General features: G+C 45.3%; 1 protein-coding gene across 1 annotated transcript in view; it reads left to right on the forward strand.

The window, feature by feature from the left end:
- MYO1E (myosin IE) overlaps nucleotides 1-19,054 on the forward strand; it is a 193,341-nt gene that overhangs the window by 132,882 nt on the left and 41,405 nt on the right. Inside the window, exons 15-18 of the mRNA XM_008139176.3 lie at nucleotides 754-839; nucleotides 2,835-2,916; nucleotides 8,398-8,504; nucleotides 13,851-13,949. Of these exons, the coding sequence (XP_008137398.1) occupies nucleotides 754-839; nucleotides 2,835-2,916; nucleotides 8,398-8,504; nucleotides 13,851-13,949 (374 nt within the window). The remainder of the gene's footprint in view (nucleotides 1-753; nucleotides 840-2,834; nucleotides 2,917-8,397; nucleotides 8,505-13,850; nucleotides 13,950-19,054) is intronic.

A 19,054-nucleotide genomic window follows, 5' to 3' on the forward strand; every position in this document is an offset into this window, starting at 1 on the left:
TCACGAAATCACCCTGGTACATTTATTAACTGCTGAAGGAATGGACTTTTGTCTTGCTTCTTGCTGCCCTCACAAGCCTTCATTCCTTACCTGCCCATGTCCACTGGGAAGAGAAATAAGGACAAACGCTCACATTTGGTGTTTGTTCTCATAAAATACATGATTATTGGGTGCCTACTGGGTACCAGCTTTCTGTGGGTGCTAGTGATACAAAGGTAAGTAAGTCAAGGTCCCAATAGTTAGGGACTTCCCAGTCCTATGGAAATCCACTGGTCTCACCTTTCATCCCAACTAATCTTTTGTTAGCCCGAGTCCCTGAGCATGTTTTTTTAGCTGAATTGATCCAACTCTGACACCATTTGTAAGAGAAATTTCAAAGCCTTGGATGACAGGGCTCATTGCAATGGATTAATGAGCGTAAGAAGTTTTTTATTTTATTCTGTCTTAGCTAAAATTTAGGGGAAAGAATTACATTTATTACTTAGACATGCCTATGAATCCATTGAAGAAAAGGTGAGTGAGACCTAGAGCCCCTGGGCCATATAGGCAGCCAAGCACCATTCATCAGCATCCACAGGCCATCACCAACTAAGAAGCTAACAAGTAAGATATGCACAGCTTTAGTGTGACGGTTCATGATGAAATCTGGAACTAGACACATTTTGGTAAGAATAGCCATGGCTACTTGGCTATTTTTTTTCTTCAATAAAATACTTAAAGGATAAAATTGGATTTCCTTCCATTCTTGAACAGGTATCCTATGACATGGATGGCTTTTGTGAAAGGAACCGTGATGTGCTTTTTATGGATCTCATAGAGCTTATGCAGAGCAGTGAGCTGTAAGTGTGTTTCCGCTTATCTGACATGGGAAGTGGGTTTGATCAAATTTTCAGTATGAAACTTGTGGAGTGGTCAGCGTTTCATTTCTTTGAGCTGGTGGGTCTGGGTTATCACTGGACAATTTGGTTTCTCAAAATAGCTTTTCTTTATCTAATCTCAGCCCCACCCTTGTAGCCCTAACACTTCCCACCCCCGAATTCCATGTGCAATCTGCATGCCGTTCAGGACCCCTAGCTTCATCAGTTTCAACACTATTATCGGAGAGAGGTGGCCATCCTGGGTTGGGTTGGGATGGCCATGTCTGACCACCTAAGAGTGGAATAGTCTGGTTCTGATGCTTTGCCCTTGGAACATCATCCCAAGAATTTTTTGTGGTCACTCCGTATTTTTAATGGCTTAAAAAGACCCAAGTTAACCTGAGTCCCTGAAGGTCGTGGGAAATGGCTCCAGATTTCTGAGAGGGACAAGTCAAGAGGGATTGCCTCAGAGATCCATTTTCACCCAAGACCCTGTCTGAGCTATAGAGTCAGAGCAGTAGAGGCTTCCCCCATGCAAGCTGCTGGAGCTTTCAGGACCAGCCCTGCTGAGTCCTTTTCTCCCCTCTCCTCTGGGAAAGGTCCCAAAGTCCTGGGTAACAGATATGGGACATAATGTACATGATCAGGGCTGCACATGCCAGGCACGTACAGTATTGCACAGTCTTCCAAATGTACAGTTTTAGAGCTGCCTCCAAGTCATAGAAGCCCTGTCAGTCTCTGTTACTTAACCTGTCATAGTATCAAGGTTAGCTTCCTTACTCCACAGCAACAAGCCTGACGTTTTTCTAAGGAAGGCCCCACTACAATGAAAGCAAAAACCAGTATCCTTTTCGGGCCCTGGCCCGCTGTGTTCTGCTCCATTTAACTCTCCTCCCCTTCCCCCAGCCTCCCACTCCTCCCCGGCCCTCATCTCCACATGCCTGCACTTCCTTGCACTCACACCTCCCCACTTCGGAGCTTCTGAATTTCTTTTTATTTGAAAACACATAAAATCTCTTAATAGGGCAGGGAAGCCACGAGCCCCGTTGGTAGGTTTTATAACAGCCAGGTGCAGACAAGCTTCTAGAGGGTTGTTGTTGTTTTGTTTTGTCTAAAGTACTAAAATTACTGCCAGGTTTGAGAGCTATTAATGCTTCCATGAACACTCTTATCCTGTAGACATGGTCCATTGTTTATTAAACACATTTCCTACAAAAATCTATAATTGTGTCTGATCAATTTAAAAATAGATTATAGGATTTCTAGAAAAGTCAAGATGCCAAAGAGCCATTTAGAAGGAATTGAATTTGAGTGTCCCATTGCTCATTTACGTGAATCACTGTATTCACTGAGTCAGTGAATATTTATTGAGCACCTACTGTGTACCAGGCAGTGTGCCAGACAGAAGGGGCACTAAGGTGTCTAGGACATGCTGGCATCTAATAAGCAAAGGCCACTGATGCTGTGAAATAGACTGCAGGGTGTGGGACAGCCCCCGCCCCCATGACCCCCAACAAAAAATTATCCAACCCTGAATCCCAGATATCGATAGTGCCACGGTTGAGAACCCCTGCTTTAGAGCAAAGCAGACCTGCATTGCATCCAGAAAATGTGTGCAAGTTCCTGAGCCCTGGTCTGTCTGTCTCATCCTAACTCGGCAAACCCACACTGTGCCGTGTCCTGCTGTCAAGGTGCACCTCAATGCCAGTAAGTAGGGGGATTCAAAAGACAGAGTTTTATGATTTATCTTTCAGGTTTGAACTCCAAAATGCTTATATCTTAGAATTTTTTTCTGTCTTTTGTGTTCTTCTTTTTGTTTTTTGTCTGCTGCTTATTTCCCCGGGTCACATCTTGATGGCTTGTGCTTTGAGTCAGATGGCCTTTCTGTAGCCAAGGTCACATGCTCCTCTCCATTCCCCACGGAAGCAGGCTTTCAGCCCCCTCTGATTGCTAATCCATTCTCTTCTCCTTTTCCAGACCTTTTATAAAGTCTTTATTTCCGGAAAATCTGCAAGCTGACAAGAAAGGGCGCCCAACTACTGCCGGAAGCAAAATAAAGGTTTGTTCTATTCGGGGAAGTTTATAGATTCCTATAAGAGGCAGGGTTTTTTAGGGGTCGTGAACGGCACCCCTGAGCCAGGATGAGGTCAGTGTGATTAACGGGCTGGCTACAGATGCCCAGAAGTAGTGTCGCTGCCTGAGCAGAGGTCGCAGGATGCAAGCTGAGTTTGACTTGGCTGCACTGAAACCCCCAATGGATATTAAGTACCTCAGAGCTTAACAGTCAGCAGATGATAATCAGCTACTTTCTAAGAGGAAACGGCCTTAAACTGAACCTGGAAGAATTCACATTAAACTATCAGAGAAATTTTATGATTCAGAGCCACATCATGAATTTTGATGACCATTTTCCAGACCAGAACCCAAAACTTACCAATTATGGAACTTTATGTACTTGAAATTCTGCTGGGTCTAATAGGGGCAATTCGTCCACCTCCCTGGATCTTGAGGGCCCCTTCTTTCTGAGAATTACCGGCACATCTGGCCCTGTGGTATCTCCAAGTCAGAAGGAATTCTTTGTGTGTGTGTGTTTTTAATTGATTTTTAGTGAAAGAGGAAGGGAGAGGAAGAGAGGGAGAAACATCTGTGTGAGAGTGAAACATCCATCAGCTGCCTCCTGCACACCCCCCTATAGGGGGTAGAACCCATAACCCCGGGCATGTGCCCTAACCAGGAATCAAACCCATAAGCTTTAGGTGCACAGGTCATCACCCAAGCAACTGAGCCACACGGGCAGGGTCAGAAGGAATTCTTACTGTGTTTCTTGGGAGCCCCTTGTTATCCGAGCCAATGTGTGACAACTTTAAAGGTTATGTCAAACTTAATCACTTAATCATGTGATTCTCTGAGAAATATTCACTAAACTGTTTTTTGTTTTTTTAAATCATATCAGTTGTTAGAAATAAGGTGAGTCCCAAAACAAGGGGTCCTGGTAGAACACAAAACATACTCGGGAGCCCGGCAGCAAGGCAAATACCTACTCCTGCTGGAGGGTGCGCACGCACACACGGTCTGGCAACACTGAGCAGGCGGTCTGCTCAGGGCTTTATTCCTGATGTATGCCATCTGTCCCTCACTCTTGATTGGTCAGAGCTTAGGCTCACATTCTTACTCGATTGACTAATTTAAAGGAAAAAGGGAGGCGTTGACCTTTGCCATTTCAAAATGGCGGTTGCCTAAACTCCCTTCTTTGACAGAAAAGATTACTTGTTTATTCTCACATCAGTTAAAAACATTTTTTTAAAAATCATACCAGTGCCCTAGCCAGTTTGGCTCAGTGGATAGAGCGTCGGCCTGTGGACTGAAGGGTCCCAGGTTTGATTCCGGTCAAGGGCACATGCCTGGGTTGCGGGCTGGGTCCCTGGTGGGGGGCGTGCAGGAGGCAGCCGATCAATGACTCTCATCATTGATATTTCTATCTCTCACTCTCCCTTCCTCTCTGAAAGCAATAAAAATATATTTTTATAAAAATAAAAAATCATACCAGTGAAGGCCACCCCAGTTTTATAAGTGATGGGATCACCAAGTGATGAACGGCAGGGTTCCAGGGTTCCATCGCTGTGTTCACATCCCAGCTTTGGCTTTTATGTGCTGTGTGAGCGCTGGAAGTTACCTAGACTCTCACTGCCTCTGTTGCCTTATCTGTAAGATGGAGCTCTTAGTACTTATCTCCAGGAGTACTGTGTTCATTAAATTCAATAATCCATGTAGGGCATTTAGCACACTGCCTGAAACAATAAACGCAAAATGTGTGTTCTTTCCTGTGTTACATTCTGCTCTGCCAGCCCCCTCCTTGTAGGCCATGCTTATTCTTCTCTGCTTAATTTTGTGGGCACTTCTATGTATATGCTGGGTCCTGCCTAGACTGTCCACTTCCCCTCAGTGTCTTTGTGTGTCCAAGTCCTACATGTCCTCCTCACAATGTCCTCTGGGATTGACCCCAGCCTCATGGACACCAGCAAGAACATGAGCTCTGTTGCCTTATCTGTACATTGGAGATCTTAGTACTTATCTCATGGGGTACTGTGTTCATTAAATTCAATAATCCATGTAGGGTATTTAGCACACTGCCTGAAACAAAGGAACCCATCGCCCATGGGAAGATTCCAGTCAAGGGTACAGACCTCTGGGATTAGGGACAATCCTGTTCAAAGAACTGGAGAAATTGGAATCTCTGGATTGAGTTCCCTGGAGCAGAGCATTGGGGGCAGAGAGCAGATGCAATTCCCCAGAGGCCCCAGATATTAATGTCTCGTGAAGCCTCTGACTCACGCCTTCACTTCAAGGGAGGATTCGCTCTGGGCTGGAAAATCTAGTCACAAGACTATCACATTCAGATCCAAGGGGCCCAGATCATCAAGGTTGCAGTGACTCACTTTCAAGCGATCTGGATTCTCAGTGGAGCTTATTTCCTACAAAAAGGAGGGTGGGGTTTAGGGGTTTTTTTTCTTCTTGGAAGACTTGACTCCTTTTCCTTCATGTTCTTGTCTAGTTGAACGCTCAAAATTGCCACCTTCTGGCTGCACTCACAATGTTCAGGATATCAAGGCTTGCAAAGATTGCTATTGTCTGGGGTGGTCAACCTGAAGTCAGCAAGCTTATCTAGGGGAAACTTACTAGTACTATGCATATTCTCACCCCCAGTGGTACCCTCCTGGGTGGACTATGGGACCTAAGACTGTCTGATGCTCTGCCTCCACATTCTCCCTGTTTTCTGCATCCTCTCTGAGACAGCCATGGCTCTATTTCTTATACCTTCCATATCCACCGTATTTTGCTGCTGTTAACTATTGTCTTCATGATATCTCTGAGATGTAAGCATTTAAAGGGATCCTGAGTTCCTTGGAAGAAAAATTAAATTTAAGGTAGTTTCAGTGTTGGGCATTTTGTTGTATTCTAATTCTTTAAAATTTAAAACTGATCTATAGGATTTAATTAACAGAATATGTGTTTGGCGAGCACTCCCATTATCTTGTTTATAAGTACGAGTATTCTATATTTAATAACACGATGCTGAGGCTTCACTAAATTCTACATCGTGGCTGGAAGTGACCAACTTTGAAATGAGAGCCAAAGGTTGATGCCATAGGGAAATGGACTCGAGCTCAGAGCTGCAGAGTGGACTGGACCGCAGCTGCATCTGACACTTGGCCTCCAAAGGCGTCATGTGACGGATGCAAGCACCATGCGGTGATTGGACTGGTTGACTTTTACCACCTATTCCAACCTTTCCATTAAGATATCAGAGGTCTTCTAGTGCAGCCTACTTAGTGTATAGATGGGGAAACTGAGGCCCAGAGAAATTTAGGGATCTGTCCTGTAGCTTGCAAATCACAAAGCAAGGAGCCCAACTCAGGCTTGCTAATTGTCTGTGCTGAGGGTACACAAGGAGCTTTTGCCCTAAGCCTTTCTCACTGTCCTGTCTGCAGATTTTGACTGGAGCTTCTATTGGGCAAGTGCCTTTGGTAGTTCATGGATTCATGGACTCTTCTTGCCTGGAGTCAGGGTAAATCCAGTTCCTGCTTCCCCCTAACCACTTCAGGGGGCATCTAAGGTTGACTCACAGCTAGATTCAGGATAATTTAATGGTTAAGATAAGATGTATTCCTGTTAGATAAAATGGGTTATCCCACAGCCTAACGGCTCTAATTAATCCTGGCTTAATTCCTTTCACATCACACTAAGTTCCAGGCAGGGTAGCATTGTGGTTAAGAATCAGACTTGGTAGTTCACAGACTCGGGTTCAAGCCTCAACTCTGTTGCTTACTAATTGTGTCATTTTGAGCAATACCTTATTTAAGGCCCCGCTTTCTCATCTGAAAAATGGGAATAATAATAATAGAGGCTGCCTCTTAGAACGGTGAGGCATGAATGAGAAAATCCATGGGTCTAGCCCATGATGCATATTCAGTATTGTTAGCCATTGCTATTTTGAGCTAGAGAGAACTATGTCAGGTGGCACAGAAACTTAGTCACACTTGCCCCTGTGTTTTCTTAACGCTACGGTGAAAAGAAGAGAGGCCATTACATGCTTAGGACTAAAGAGTCAGCCAAGCTATTTTTGGAAATTAAAAAGTTTTAACTAAGTAAAAATTTTTTAAAAAATCAAAATTAAAGAGTTTGGGGACTTAAAAAAAAAGCTTTGTTATAAGCAGTCCCTCCCCAGCTTCACCTTATGTGTTGCAAAGACCATCAGCTCTGTTCTCAAGTACTGTCTATGTCAACAAAGAAGATCAGAGGCCGTCCATCTTTTCCTCATAGGGCTTGACTTTGGTCCTGTAACCTCTGCAGCTTTGCCCTTGGCTCCCAGCACCGCACAGAATGCTATATTCTGCACATCTAAACAGAGAGCTTGATTCAGGAGCGAACATCTTGCTTTGAATACACCCAAGAGTCTTTCTCAGGGGTTTCAGATTTCCCGAACCCATGAAAACAGAAAAGCCCTAATTGAGAGAGGGTTGTCTACTCAGGCACATCCCTTCTGCTGACTTGGTAATGGTTTTCTGGCTTCGGAGACCCCTTTTCCCTATTTCCCTTCAGAGGTTTTCTCTCTTCACACTGATTTGCCTGGAGGGGGAATTTGCATGCCTGCCCCGTTCTGGGACCCTCAGGGCGAGCTCAGCCGGTGGTGTTGCGGGTGGTGTTGGGCGGTGGTGTGGATGCTGATGTGGGCTCTGCTCCTATGTCTTCAAACTACATTCATGATACTTATGACTTGAAATACTTCATCAGCAATGTCAGCTTTATGTGGCTTTTTCTGCTTAAACCCAGGTCCACTGGGTACCCCAATGCGTGGGCGGTGAGAGACGACTTCATGTTGACTCTCTGAGCTTTGTGAAGGTGGAAGTTACCGCGCAGACGGAAAGGGCTCGGAGGCTGCAGGGCTGTAAAGGGACATGCTGAGGAGGAAGGGAGTGGAATGGTATATAAAAGGTTTCTAAATTTCAGGATTTTGTGGATCTCACACCGTTCACTATGAATTTCCATCACCTTACTAGGTGATGCTTTCTTGGTTGTGTTGCCAGAAAAGAAAATACGGGGGGTTTTGATGGTTAATCCTTGCAAATAACTTGCCTCTCCACTCCTCCCTCCAAAAAATTGAAGACAATGTACTTGTAAAATTAACTTAATTTGTTAATAACTGGCATGCTTCCTTGTTTCTCATTTTAAAAATTGTATGTGAAGATTTTTGTTTGGTTGGTTGGTTGGTTGGTTGGTTGGTTTTATTAACTGTACTAAAAAGGCCTAGTTGCTTTCAAAATTCTAATTTCAAACCCATTTGAGAGTTAAAATCATCGTAAAAGTCAGTAGAGCTTTAAGAACATGTGGTGGACCCGAGTTAAGCCTAATGAACAGATTGTCATGAAGATTAATTTCCAGCTATATATTTCCACACTCCGGTTTCACGGGTCTCCTTTGAAAGCTGGTCTGCTTCAGAGCAAGTCCAATGTTTCTAACTGATGTTATTCTTCCTCTCTAGAAACAAGCCAATGACCTTGTGAGCACCCTGATGAAATGTACACCTCACTACATTCGCTGCATAAAACCAAACGAAACCAAGAAGCCCAAGGACTGGGAGGAAAGCAGGTATGTGAAGGCAGTGGACGCAGAGGGCCCAGCCAGCTTCCGGGGCCCCGGCACATTCCCTCTTGTCCTCCGCCAAAGGCAGAGCCGTTTAAATGACCGTCAGATGTGTTTCATGTCCTTGTGTCTTTAACTTTTCAGAACAAAGACTATATATATCTTTTTCCCCTCCTTGCCTTTTCCTAAAATGTTAGCAGTGCCATTCGGTTCAGAATTAGCCATTTATAATGTTTATCTTGGCTAGTCTGGGGGCAGATGGAAAAAAAAAAAAACACCACCCTTCATACCGCAGAGTCAGGATAGTTTTAAAATTAGTCTGAGGCTCTGTGTAGACATTCCTAGTACACTCAGCTCCTCATCGGCGCCCACAGGATGTGGCCTAGAATGCTTAGCTCGGGGTTGAAAGTGAAGGTCCAAACAGCTGGTTAAAAAGCCACCCCTCATTTACTGTTGCTCATGAGGATGCTGGGGACACCCTCCAGCTCCTGTCATCCCCGCCGACTGTGTTGATGGGCAGAGTGACCCTGGGAGGGAGCACGCCCGAAGGAGACGAGGGGAGCACCAGGATGCGGTGAGCCCAGTCCTGCCTGACTTCTGAGAAAGCTACTCACTAACCGGCCCACAACTGGCATTTAGGGGCGTGGCCTATGCGGGTGGAATCAGGGTGTTGAGTAGGAAAATAACTAGACAATCGGTTTGCATCCAGCTGGAGGACCCAGGCACACATTTCCAGGAGGCCTGACCCCATGTCCATAGGAACATGGGAGGCAGAACTGGGGAGAGACCTTGTGGGTGGCTTGGACTACAGAGGACCCCACCATTGTCCTCTGGACTAGGACATACCTTTTTTTCTTTACTCTCTTGGAAAAAAGTAGATAGACTCTTAGGTATCAAGTGACTTAAAGTTAAACGAGAACAGGAAGACCAGGATTAAAAGTCACAGCTGCTAATTACTTCCTCTGAGAGACGGGTGTAGGTCCATTTCCCACCCTGCCAGCAAGATCCTTTCTAGCCCACGGCAGACAGATAATACTTAATCCTTTGTGTACGTTACGTGCCATTGAGTGGGCTCTGACTCCTGGTGACCCTGTGAATGAGTGATGCCCACAGGGTCCTGTCCTCAACAGCCCTGCTCAGCTCTGGGAGACTCCTGACTGGCTTCCTTTATGGAGTCCAAGAATGTGCATTTTTAAGAAGCTCCCAGGTGATGCTGGTGGTGATGGGCCAGGCATTATACTTTGAGGACAGCGGGCCGAGAGCCAAGGACCAGATTGGGATTTCAAAGAACTGTGCCCTGGTGCTGGCCTGCCGCCTAAGTGAGACACTTAATCTCCGTCCTCAGTTTCTTCCTCTTTAAACTAAGGGTCGATCAGAATGGGATCTCCTTTAGTCTGACAGGTGAACGCCCCCAGGTCTGTTCCCCGGGTCTGTCCACCTGCCTCTGCCTGTCCCTGTGCCACTCCTATGCTCCCCGTCATGTTCACCCGCATACACACCACACTCATGCACATGTACACATGGTAGAAGTGAGGTGTCATAGGCAACCTCAGAAATAAATTATGCGAGTCTAGAGGTAAGACTAATGGGTGCTTTAGTCCACCCATCCCCCCGCCACTTCAGATTTCATCCAGCTTCCCTTCTCCAGCCCTTCCCAACAAACATAATCTTAAACAAACAGAATCATAATCTCGCTCACCCTGCAAGTGCAATACCTCCCCAGCACACCACCCGTTACCCCACACATAAAAGTCATAGAGCTTTAAGATCCTCTGCTGAAAGTCCCTCTAATACAGAGATTTTGCAATAGCTACTGGTTGGAGGTACCCCAACCCTGATGCTACTGTCTCGTGAAATCCAAACTGATTCATTGGAATAGCAGAAAATGGAGAAGTTAAGACAGTGGTATATTTACTCAGTAAATCCTCATAGAACTTCCTCATGCTGGGTGTTTTTTTTTTAATCACATCCCTTATTCAACTTGCCGCAAAGAACTTCATGACATACATGCATGTAAACTGGTTTTAAGGACTCGGAAGTATTTGTTGGTCCGGTGCTGATTTATATTCTCACTAGGGCTGCTTCCTGGGGTCCCCCCATCCCGGTTCAGGTTTAGCGTGTGACGGATGGTTTCACTTCATCCGTGAGTGGGGCGTGCGGGGGCCCGGGAAAGGGCAGTGTGCTTCATTGGCGGGGAGGACACGGTCAGCTGAAGCCCTGGGTGCACAGGATTACTCATTCCACAAGTTTATGGGGTGTGGTTTATTTTTCTTCTCCTGTTGAAAATGTGTTTTTGTTTGGCTTTTGCAAAGTTGCCTGCCCTGGATTCTGAATTGCTGCCCTCGCAGGGTTCTCAGGCCTTGACCTACTTGTGTTAATGGCCAAAGACATTCAGGAAGTGGACTGCCCTGCCTCCCTGCGGGAGGAGTGGCACAACGCAGGGACAAGTGGGCATCGGCAGCCGGGCCGGTGTTTCCTGGGGAGGCGACAGCACCCAAGGATATGCAGAAATGAAGTCGGATGCTTTGATTACATGAAATCTTCAGCATTACAAAATTCCCTAAACTGATTGTATCGTTGGAGAAAATTTTTATGAGAAATTTCCTGGTGATGGAAGTTTAAAATGAAGGAAACAATGTTTTAACATGATGACATTTTAAACATTACTAAATTTGCTAGACGGCTTGACCTGTTAAAAAAAAATGTCTCTGAGAAATTTCCTGATGATGGAAGTAAACCATGTTTAACATGCAGTGATCCAGGTTTCTACGTGAATCAATGGGCGATGCATTCCCTGCCTCAGAAGCTTGGGGTGATGCCAGTATTTTTATTTTTTTTTAATGTGTTTTTATTGATTTCAGAGAGAGGATGGGAGAGTGAGAGAGAGAAACATGGATTGGCTGCCTCCTGCACGCCCCCTACTGGGGATCGAGCCTGCAAACCTGGGCATATGCCCTGACTGGGAATCGAACCAGCCTGGGCGCATGGGTCAACACCCAACCACTGAGCCAGGCCAGCTGGGCATGACGCCAATAATTATGAAAAGTACTTAAAATGAGCAACTGTCTCTGACCGGCAGCCTCTTGTGTGTTTTACTCGGTACAGGGAAGGCCAGTGGTGACTTTCCGATTCGGAGCATGGGAAAAAGGAAAATTACTTTCCTGAGTCAGACTCCTTCCCCTTTACTTCAGCAGATAGGTGTCACCAATCAAATGTGGATATGAATTCTTTATATAAAGGGATGTAGTAAAGTTAGTTATCTGGAAGGGGCTGACACTTCTGGATGCTGGTTTAAGTGAGACAAGAAACATTTGAAACATCCCTCACTGTGTGGCCTCATCCTTCCCAGGGCAACCAAGGCTCTGCCCTCTTCCAGCTTAATTTTCTCACTCCTCTTCCCCACTCAGGACCCAGGTCTTGCCATCTTGGTGCCTTTGTTTTCACTGCCTTTCCCTCCTCTGCCTGATAAATTCAGCTCAGCCTTCCAGGCCCCGGCACATGTCACATACTTCTGAGAACCCACTCGCTATGAAAACTTCATTTCTTTCTCGATTCTCCTGTCCTGCTTTACGTGTGGTAGCTGTGACTACATTAAAATGGTAACAGCTTTTATGGCTCACGCCAGGAGGTGGCTAAGTGCTCATGGAATGCACCCAGTAGGAAGCAAGAACCAGCGTCGCTATTCCCACCTTACAGAAGTGGAAACTGAGGCACGGAGGAGTTGCACAGTGGCAGGGGTGCACCTGGCTCTTGACCACTGTGTCCTCTGTGAGGTGTCCAGCAGGCACCATCGCCAGCTCCTTGCAGAGCATGGGGCATAGTGGCACATAGTGGGTGCGAGGCTTTGTTGGAAATGGTGGGTTTCGTGAGAGCCTTGCTGGGGAGACAGCTGTGTGTGTGGGGAACCGACGTGAAGTCCCAAGGAGCATGCTGCTCGCTGCCCTTCCTGCACAGCAGACCGTGAGGGGCCCGTTGCCCTCATCTCAGTACAGTGGTCCCCAAATGTACTAAATGGGGGGAGTGGGGAGTTGCCTCCATGCCACAGCACAATTCTGTCATTCATCTCAAAAGAAAGAGGAAATTCACTTTTTAGTTCTCATTTTCACATTTCCAAGTGTCTGTATTAAACCATTCTGCACACTATTCAGCAAAGACCCTATTTTTCTCCCCAGAGGGGACCATCAGAAGCTAGTGTCCAGGCCCTAACTGGTTTGGCTCAGTGGAGAGAGCATTGGCCTGCGGACTGGAAGGTCCCAGGTTGGATTCCGGTCAAGGGCATGTACCTTGGTTGCGGGCACATCCCCAGTAGGAGGTGTGCAGGAGGCAGCTGATCGATGTTTCTCTCTTATTGATGTTTCTAACTCTCTATCCCTCTCCCTTCCTCTCCATAAAAAAAAAATCAATAAAATATATATTTTTTTAAAAGAAGCTTGCCGAAACCGGTTTGGCTCAGTGGATAGAGCGTCGGCCTGTGGACTGAAAGGTCCCAAGTTCAATTCTGGTCAAGGGCATGTACCTTGGTTGTAGGCACATCCCCAATGGGGGTTGTGCAGGAGGCAGCCAATCGATGTTTCTCTCTCATCGATGTTTCTAGCTCTCTATCCCTCTCCCTTCCTCTCTGTAAAAAATCAATAAAATATATTTTTTTAAAAAAATAAGAAGAAGCTAGTGTCCAGGATCTGTCCCTCGGCTTCCAGGACACTTTGCTGTTTGGGGTGGGAGGGGGTCACAATTCCCATGCTCGAGCACCACCCAGACACACCAGGCCCACTGAAGCAGACTCCAGGTGCAGAGACGGGCACGGGGCCTGTGTCAGAGCATCCATCTAGTCCCACCCGGCACCCGTTTCCCAAATACACTGCCAGCGTTTGACTATTACAAAACTGCACTGAAAGTATAATTTACATACTTTTTAGAACATTTTTCACTTAGACATTTGAAATTAATAGTTTTATATGCCCTATCTTGCCTCATATGTTAAAAACCTAGAAGGGTAATCTCATTACCTGTAGAGTCACTATCAAACTTAAGGTTGATACAAGTTCTTTCCTTTAGTCTTTTGAAAAACAGATACTTTGTTCACAACCTGGGTGATAGGTATATGGCTTTTTGTCTTACTATCTTTTAAAATAGATATGTAATGTCTCTTCTGTAATTGCTGTATTTCATAACAAAATATTTTTAAATTAATATTCTATAGCCTGAGGGTCAGCTCAGACTTGAACACTGTAAGCTGTAGTCTTTGTAGTATGTTTCCCTGCATCTTAGATGTGGGGGTTGTGGGGCTGGTGGGTAGGAGAACGGGTGAAAGAATTACTCAGTGATGCCCTGCCTCCATTGTCTCCTTTATAGGGTAAAGCACCAAGTGGAATACCTGGGTCTGAAAGAAAACATTCGAGTGAGAAGAGCCGGTTATGCCTATCGGCGCATCTTCAAAAAATTCCTGCAAAGGTAATGAGCTGCGACTTTGTTTTAAATAGGTTTATTGAGATATAATTCACATACCGTGCAATTCACCCACTAAAAGTATACAATTCACTGGCTTTTACTATACAGAGTTGTGCCTTCGTCACCCCAGTTAACTTTAGAACATTTTCATCACCCCAAAAAGAAGTCCCAGTTCCCTAGTCATCAACCCCCAATTAGGAGACACTGCTTTCTGTCCCTGTAGATTTGCCTATTCTGGGCATTGCATATAAATAGAGTCATACAACATGTGTCCTTTGTGTCTGGCATCTTTCAGTTAGCGTAATTTGGGTTTTCTGTTTTGTTTTGTTTTTAAATATATATATATTTTTTAATTTCAGAGAGGAAGGGAGAGAGAGAGAGAGATAGAAACATCAATGATGAGGGAGAATCTGCCCGAAACCCGGGCATGTGCCCAGACCGGGAATCAAACCATGACCTCCTGGTTCATAGGTCGATGTTCAACCACTGAGCAACACTGGCTGAGTGAAAGACATTTTTTAATTCAAACTTCATGTAACAAAGGGTGTCAGGCTGAAGTAGAGCTTAGTTGTCTTTGAAATCCAGCACATCTAGCAAAGTAATTTTCCTCCGGGGCTGTTGTTTCCTGTGCCGTGAGGTTGGGGTGGCTGCCCTACCAGTCATCTGTGCAGGTCATTGGTGTGGGAGGCCAGGAGAGGCTTACCTAAAAGGTAGGTCATCTCATACACTAAAGCCTCATTGACTCTGTCCTCTCACACTCAAACTTTTTATCATTTTGGTGGTGGATTAGACTAGGAATAAATTCACCCTCACGTCTCTATAAATCAAAGGGGCCACTCCACCTATTGTGTAAGCAGAGCTGTATGAAAGGGAGTATGTAGGAAGCTGAGAAAATAAATTTGTAGAGCTCTTGCATTGTTATAGCAGCATCCCTTTGCTGGCAAACAGCTGAGATGTTGATTATGAAAGACTTTTTAACCAGATCGGTAACACTAGCTTTGGCCGAAGTTTCTCAACCTCAGCTACGGACATTTGGGCTGGAGGAGTCTTCATGGTGAGGGCCATCCTGTGCATTGTGGGATGTTTAGCAACCTCCTTGGCCTCTACCCACTAGATGCCAGTAGTGCACCTGCCGCTCCCCCCTCCCCCCTGTACCCTTTTCCCCGAGTTGTGACAACCAAAAATATATCCAGACAATTACCTAATGTCCCAGGGTGGGGGTGGGGGGCAAAGCCAGTTAAGAACCATAGCTTATATAATCATTTACATTTTTGCAAACTGCATTTTTACAAAATACCCTTTTCCAATTAAGAGGAAACAATTCAATGCAGAAAATAGTGAAAGAAAAGTGTTTCCTCCATCTTTCCCTAATTCAGAAAAGCCTGCCACAATAATTCCAAAATATTTATAATTTTATTCGCCAATGTTTTTCCTGTACTTAAAAACTTTGATCCTTGCAAATTCTCTCTGATTGGCATTACAGTTGCAAAATGATCAAATATTTTAAGCAGATAACCTTGATTTTTCTTTTTTTTTGAGAAATCAATTCTGAAAGACCTCCTTTCTTCCAAAATATGTAAAAACAAACAAACAAACAAGCCAGCGAACCTGACTTCCACAAGCAATGCTGTGAGCTCAGCACTGGGACGAGCAGGAAATCCACGCTGTCCTCACTGGTGCCTGGGGGCCCTGAGCAGGCTGTGTTACTGTTGGCAGCAGCTCCTGAAGCGAGCTGTGACCTGACCCCCTTGGTTATAAGATCCCGACCTCTCTCAGGTGCCATGCTAGCTTTGTGGATCCATGCCTGGCACGTTCCTCTGCAGCTCACACACAGTGGACATTGAGATGATCCTCTGCTAGGTGCCTCCCTTCTTAGCTCTTCTGCTGTGGGCTTTTCCCTTAGAAGAGACAAATGGACGGCCCTGACTTGTGAAAAGCAGGCTTTTTTGATGTCATACCTCGTGTGATTTGAGAAGACTAGGAGGATAATAACATTTGGAAGGAAATTTATTTTTCAATAAAAAATACATTCTTGCCCTAACTGGTTTGGCTCAGTGGATAGAGCATCGGCCTGCGGACTCAAGGGTCCCAGGTTCGATGCCAGTCAAGGGCATGTACCTTGGTTGCGGGCACATACCCAGTAGGGAGTGTGCAGGAGGCAGCTGATTGATGTTTCTCTCTCATCGATGTTTTTAACTCTCTATCCCTCTCCCTTCCTCTCTGTAAAAAAATCAATAAAATATATATATATTTTTAAAAAGTACATTCTTAGTCTCCCACTCAAAAAAGAAGGCCATATATGTCAATGGGCAGAGACAGTGCAGTTTTCCATTAGATGTGTGAGTCTGGGATCCTGGTCATAACAGAGTCTGCCAGTGACTGTCTCAACATGTGATCCTCTGTGAATCATCTCATACCGTCACTCTCTCCGTGACTGAGAGAAAAGGCTTTGTGTATAGTGTTATTTTCTAGGTGTCCACAGAAAGGCTGCCCACTGAGAAACAGAAAGTAACTAAAGGGAAAGGATGCGTTAATACCCAGCACAACTATCCACATGTGCATGCATGATACACCCTGGGAAGGAAGCCCACGGGTCTAAACAGACCAGTGGTTTAGACACTACCTAGAGCTTAAAAAAGAGGAAACAGGGAGCATTTGAGATCTTGCTCCCCGGCATATGTCGTCAGTTTGGCTCAAATAAACTCTTACACAATTTCTCCAAAAAATCAATGAAACAGGGGCTTTGTGTGTGTGTTCATTATCTTGTTGGGGGGGCGGGGGGGATCCTTTATATTGATCAAATATAGCCCTCTTGACTGAGAATTGGAGGCTAGTAATGCCTTAATTTTCCCACCACTGGGCCATGTGCTCTTGAAATAAGTCCTTCTCTGTTTTAAGCAGTAGAGGGAAGATTCCTATTTACCACTTGTCTAATACAACTCTCGTGCCTTTAGAAAGTGTCAAAAAGCTGTAATACTATCAACAACAAAAAATATATTTAAAAAACAAAACAAAAGCCTGGCCGGTGTGGTTCAGTGGTTGAGCGTCAACTTAGGAACCAGAAGGTCACGGTTCATGGTTTGATTCCTAGTCAGGGACATGCCCAGGTTGTGAGCTTGATCCCCAGTGTGGGCGTGCAGGAGACAGCGAATCCATGATTCTCTCTCATCGTTGATGTTTCTATCTCTCTCTCCCTCTCCCTTCCTCTCAGAAATCAATAAAAACATATTTAAAAAAAAAAAAAAGCTGTGAGAAATGGCAGGCACTTTGAGTCTCAGTTTGGGAAAGTATTTATAAATCCTCAGAAAATACTTTGGAAGAAATAAGCCTAAATGTGGATTCTGATTCTTAGGAAGAAAAACGTGATAGAAATGTAGAAGATCTGCAGAATTTACCTTATAGCACCACATACATACTACCCATGACCTTGACCCAGCCCCTCGGAATGTGGGTTTGGAAAAAGGATGCTTATGAGCAGCGGCATTCCATGTCATGGGCAAGAGAGAAGAAAGAAGAGGAAGCTCAGAAAAGCATGAAGTGGAGAGAGCCTCCCTCTGGCTGCCAGGATTTTTGTATCCTTGGGGAGCCAGAAACTCTCTTAACCCCAAGTGCCAGCAGCGAGAGGTCCCTGGGCTCTGGGCCGCATTTCCTCTGTGGAGGAAACATTGGGCTGGTCATCTGAGAGGTAACAAGGAGCCTGCCCGTCTCTGAAGGCAGGAAGAGAATTCCAGGCGGATAGAACAACTGGTGCAAAGGCCTTGAAATGAAATGTTGCCATATTTGAGTCTTAAACTGAAAATATTTGATAAGAGGAATGTAAGCTGTTATGTTCATCTCTCCCAATATTATCACAGGCACCAATTCGGCAGTGCACGCACCATTGCCATGTACAACCCCTTCCCATGGTGTATCCTGGAATAAACAAGTGAGCTGGGTGTACTTACTTAGTAAGAACAATTGTACCCGAATTGCATGCCCTGGTCTCTCCAGTGGAAGGAAAAGGAAATGGGGAGGCTGCATTATAAAAGCAAAGGGGACCGGCACAGGGGTTCGGGGTATAGTCATGTCTTACCCAGACCCAAACTGTTAGGAGGCCTTGCTGGGAAAAAGGAGTCTCTGCAGAACGAGCTCCTTACTATAAAAAATCAAGTGAGAAATATAGCATCATTTTAATGGGGGAGGGGGCCGGGAAGGGTATGTGAATTGCAAGGAGCTATCTATTTGCAGTTGTACAATAAAGACACTTTCGTTTATAGTTTTTATTTGACAATCCAGGCAAAATTGCACTTAGAAACCTGTCGTCCTGGAGGTCTGGTTTTTTCTTTCTCACCTGTCCTCAGCATGGACTTCTCTCCCTCGGCCATTTAGAGTTGGGGTACTTTGCCTCTTTTCTACCAGGTCCCCCCATGGCATCTAGAAAGGCTCTGCTGTCAGTCATTTACATGTGGCTTCGTTTGTTTAATTGACTTCAGTACACCACATGTGGAATGTATTTGTGCTCATGCGTGGCTTTAACAAGGCATTCTCACTTTTAAGCTTTTTGTGTTTAATTATGGAATAGGAGGATTTGCTTCCCAGGAAATTTATGACACTCTCGGGCAAGATGTGAATATTTGGGAGGAGCAGCGAGGGTCCCTAGAGTCACCTTATTCCCAATCAGCTGGTTCTAAGGGTGTGATAACTCCTGGTCGGTCCTCTTAGGGAGCCCTGGATCCTGAAGGCAGGCACTCTTCTTACTAAGATTCCCTTCTCCCTTGGATGCCACAAATCAGTATGATGCTGTAGCCGCCTCTCGGGACAAAGGAAGGACTGGCTTCTAGAGGCCTGGGGCCCGTCCACTGGCTGTACTCTAGATATGCCTGCCTATAGACCACGCCTCCCCCTTCTCACCTGTGTGCTCCTGATTTCTCCTTCCATCCTCCTTCTTTCCACCTCAAGTCTTTGGTACCTTCTGTATTTGGCATCCTGCAATGTGCTTCTCTCTCCTCTATTATGGCAGCCTCCCATGTATGGCTGTCTAATGTTTCTAACGTAGACACAGGTAGAAGGGTATATTCCTCTTTAAAAGAAATACTTACACAGCGACCAGTGTGTGGTTTATATGTAGT

The sequence above is a fragment of the Eptesicus fuscus genome, chromosome 5 (assembly GCF_027574615.1).
Source record: "Eptesicus fuscus isolate TK198812 chromosome 5, DD_ASM_mEF_20220401, whole genome shotgun sequence".
NCBI lineage: Eukaryota > Metazoa > Chordata > Mammalia > Chiroptera > Vespertilionidae > Eptesicus > Eptesicus fuscus.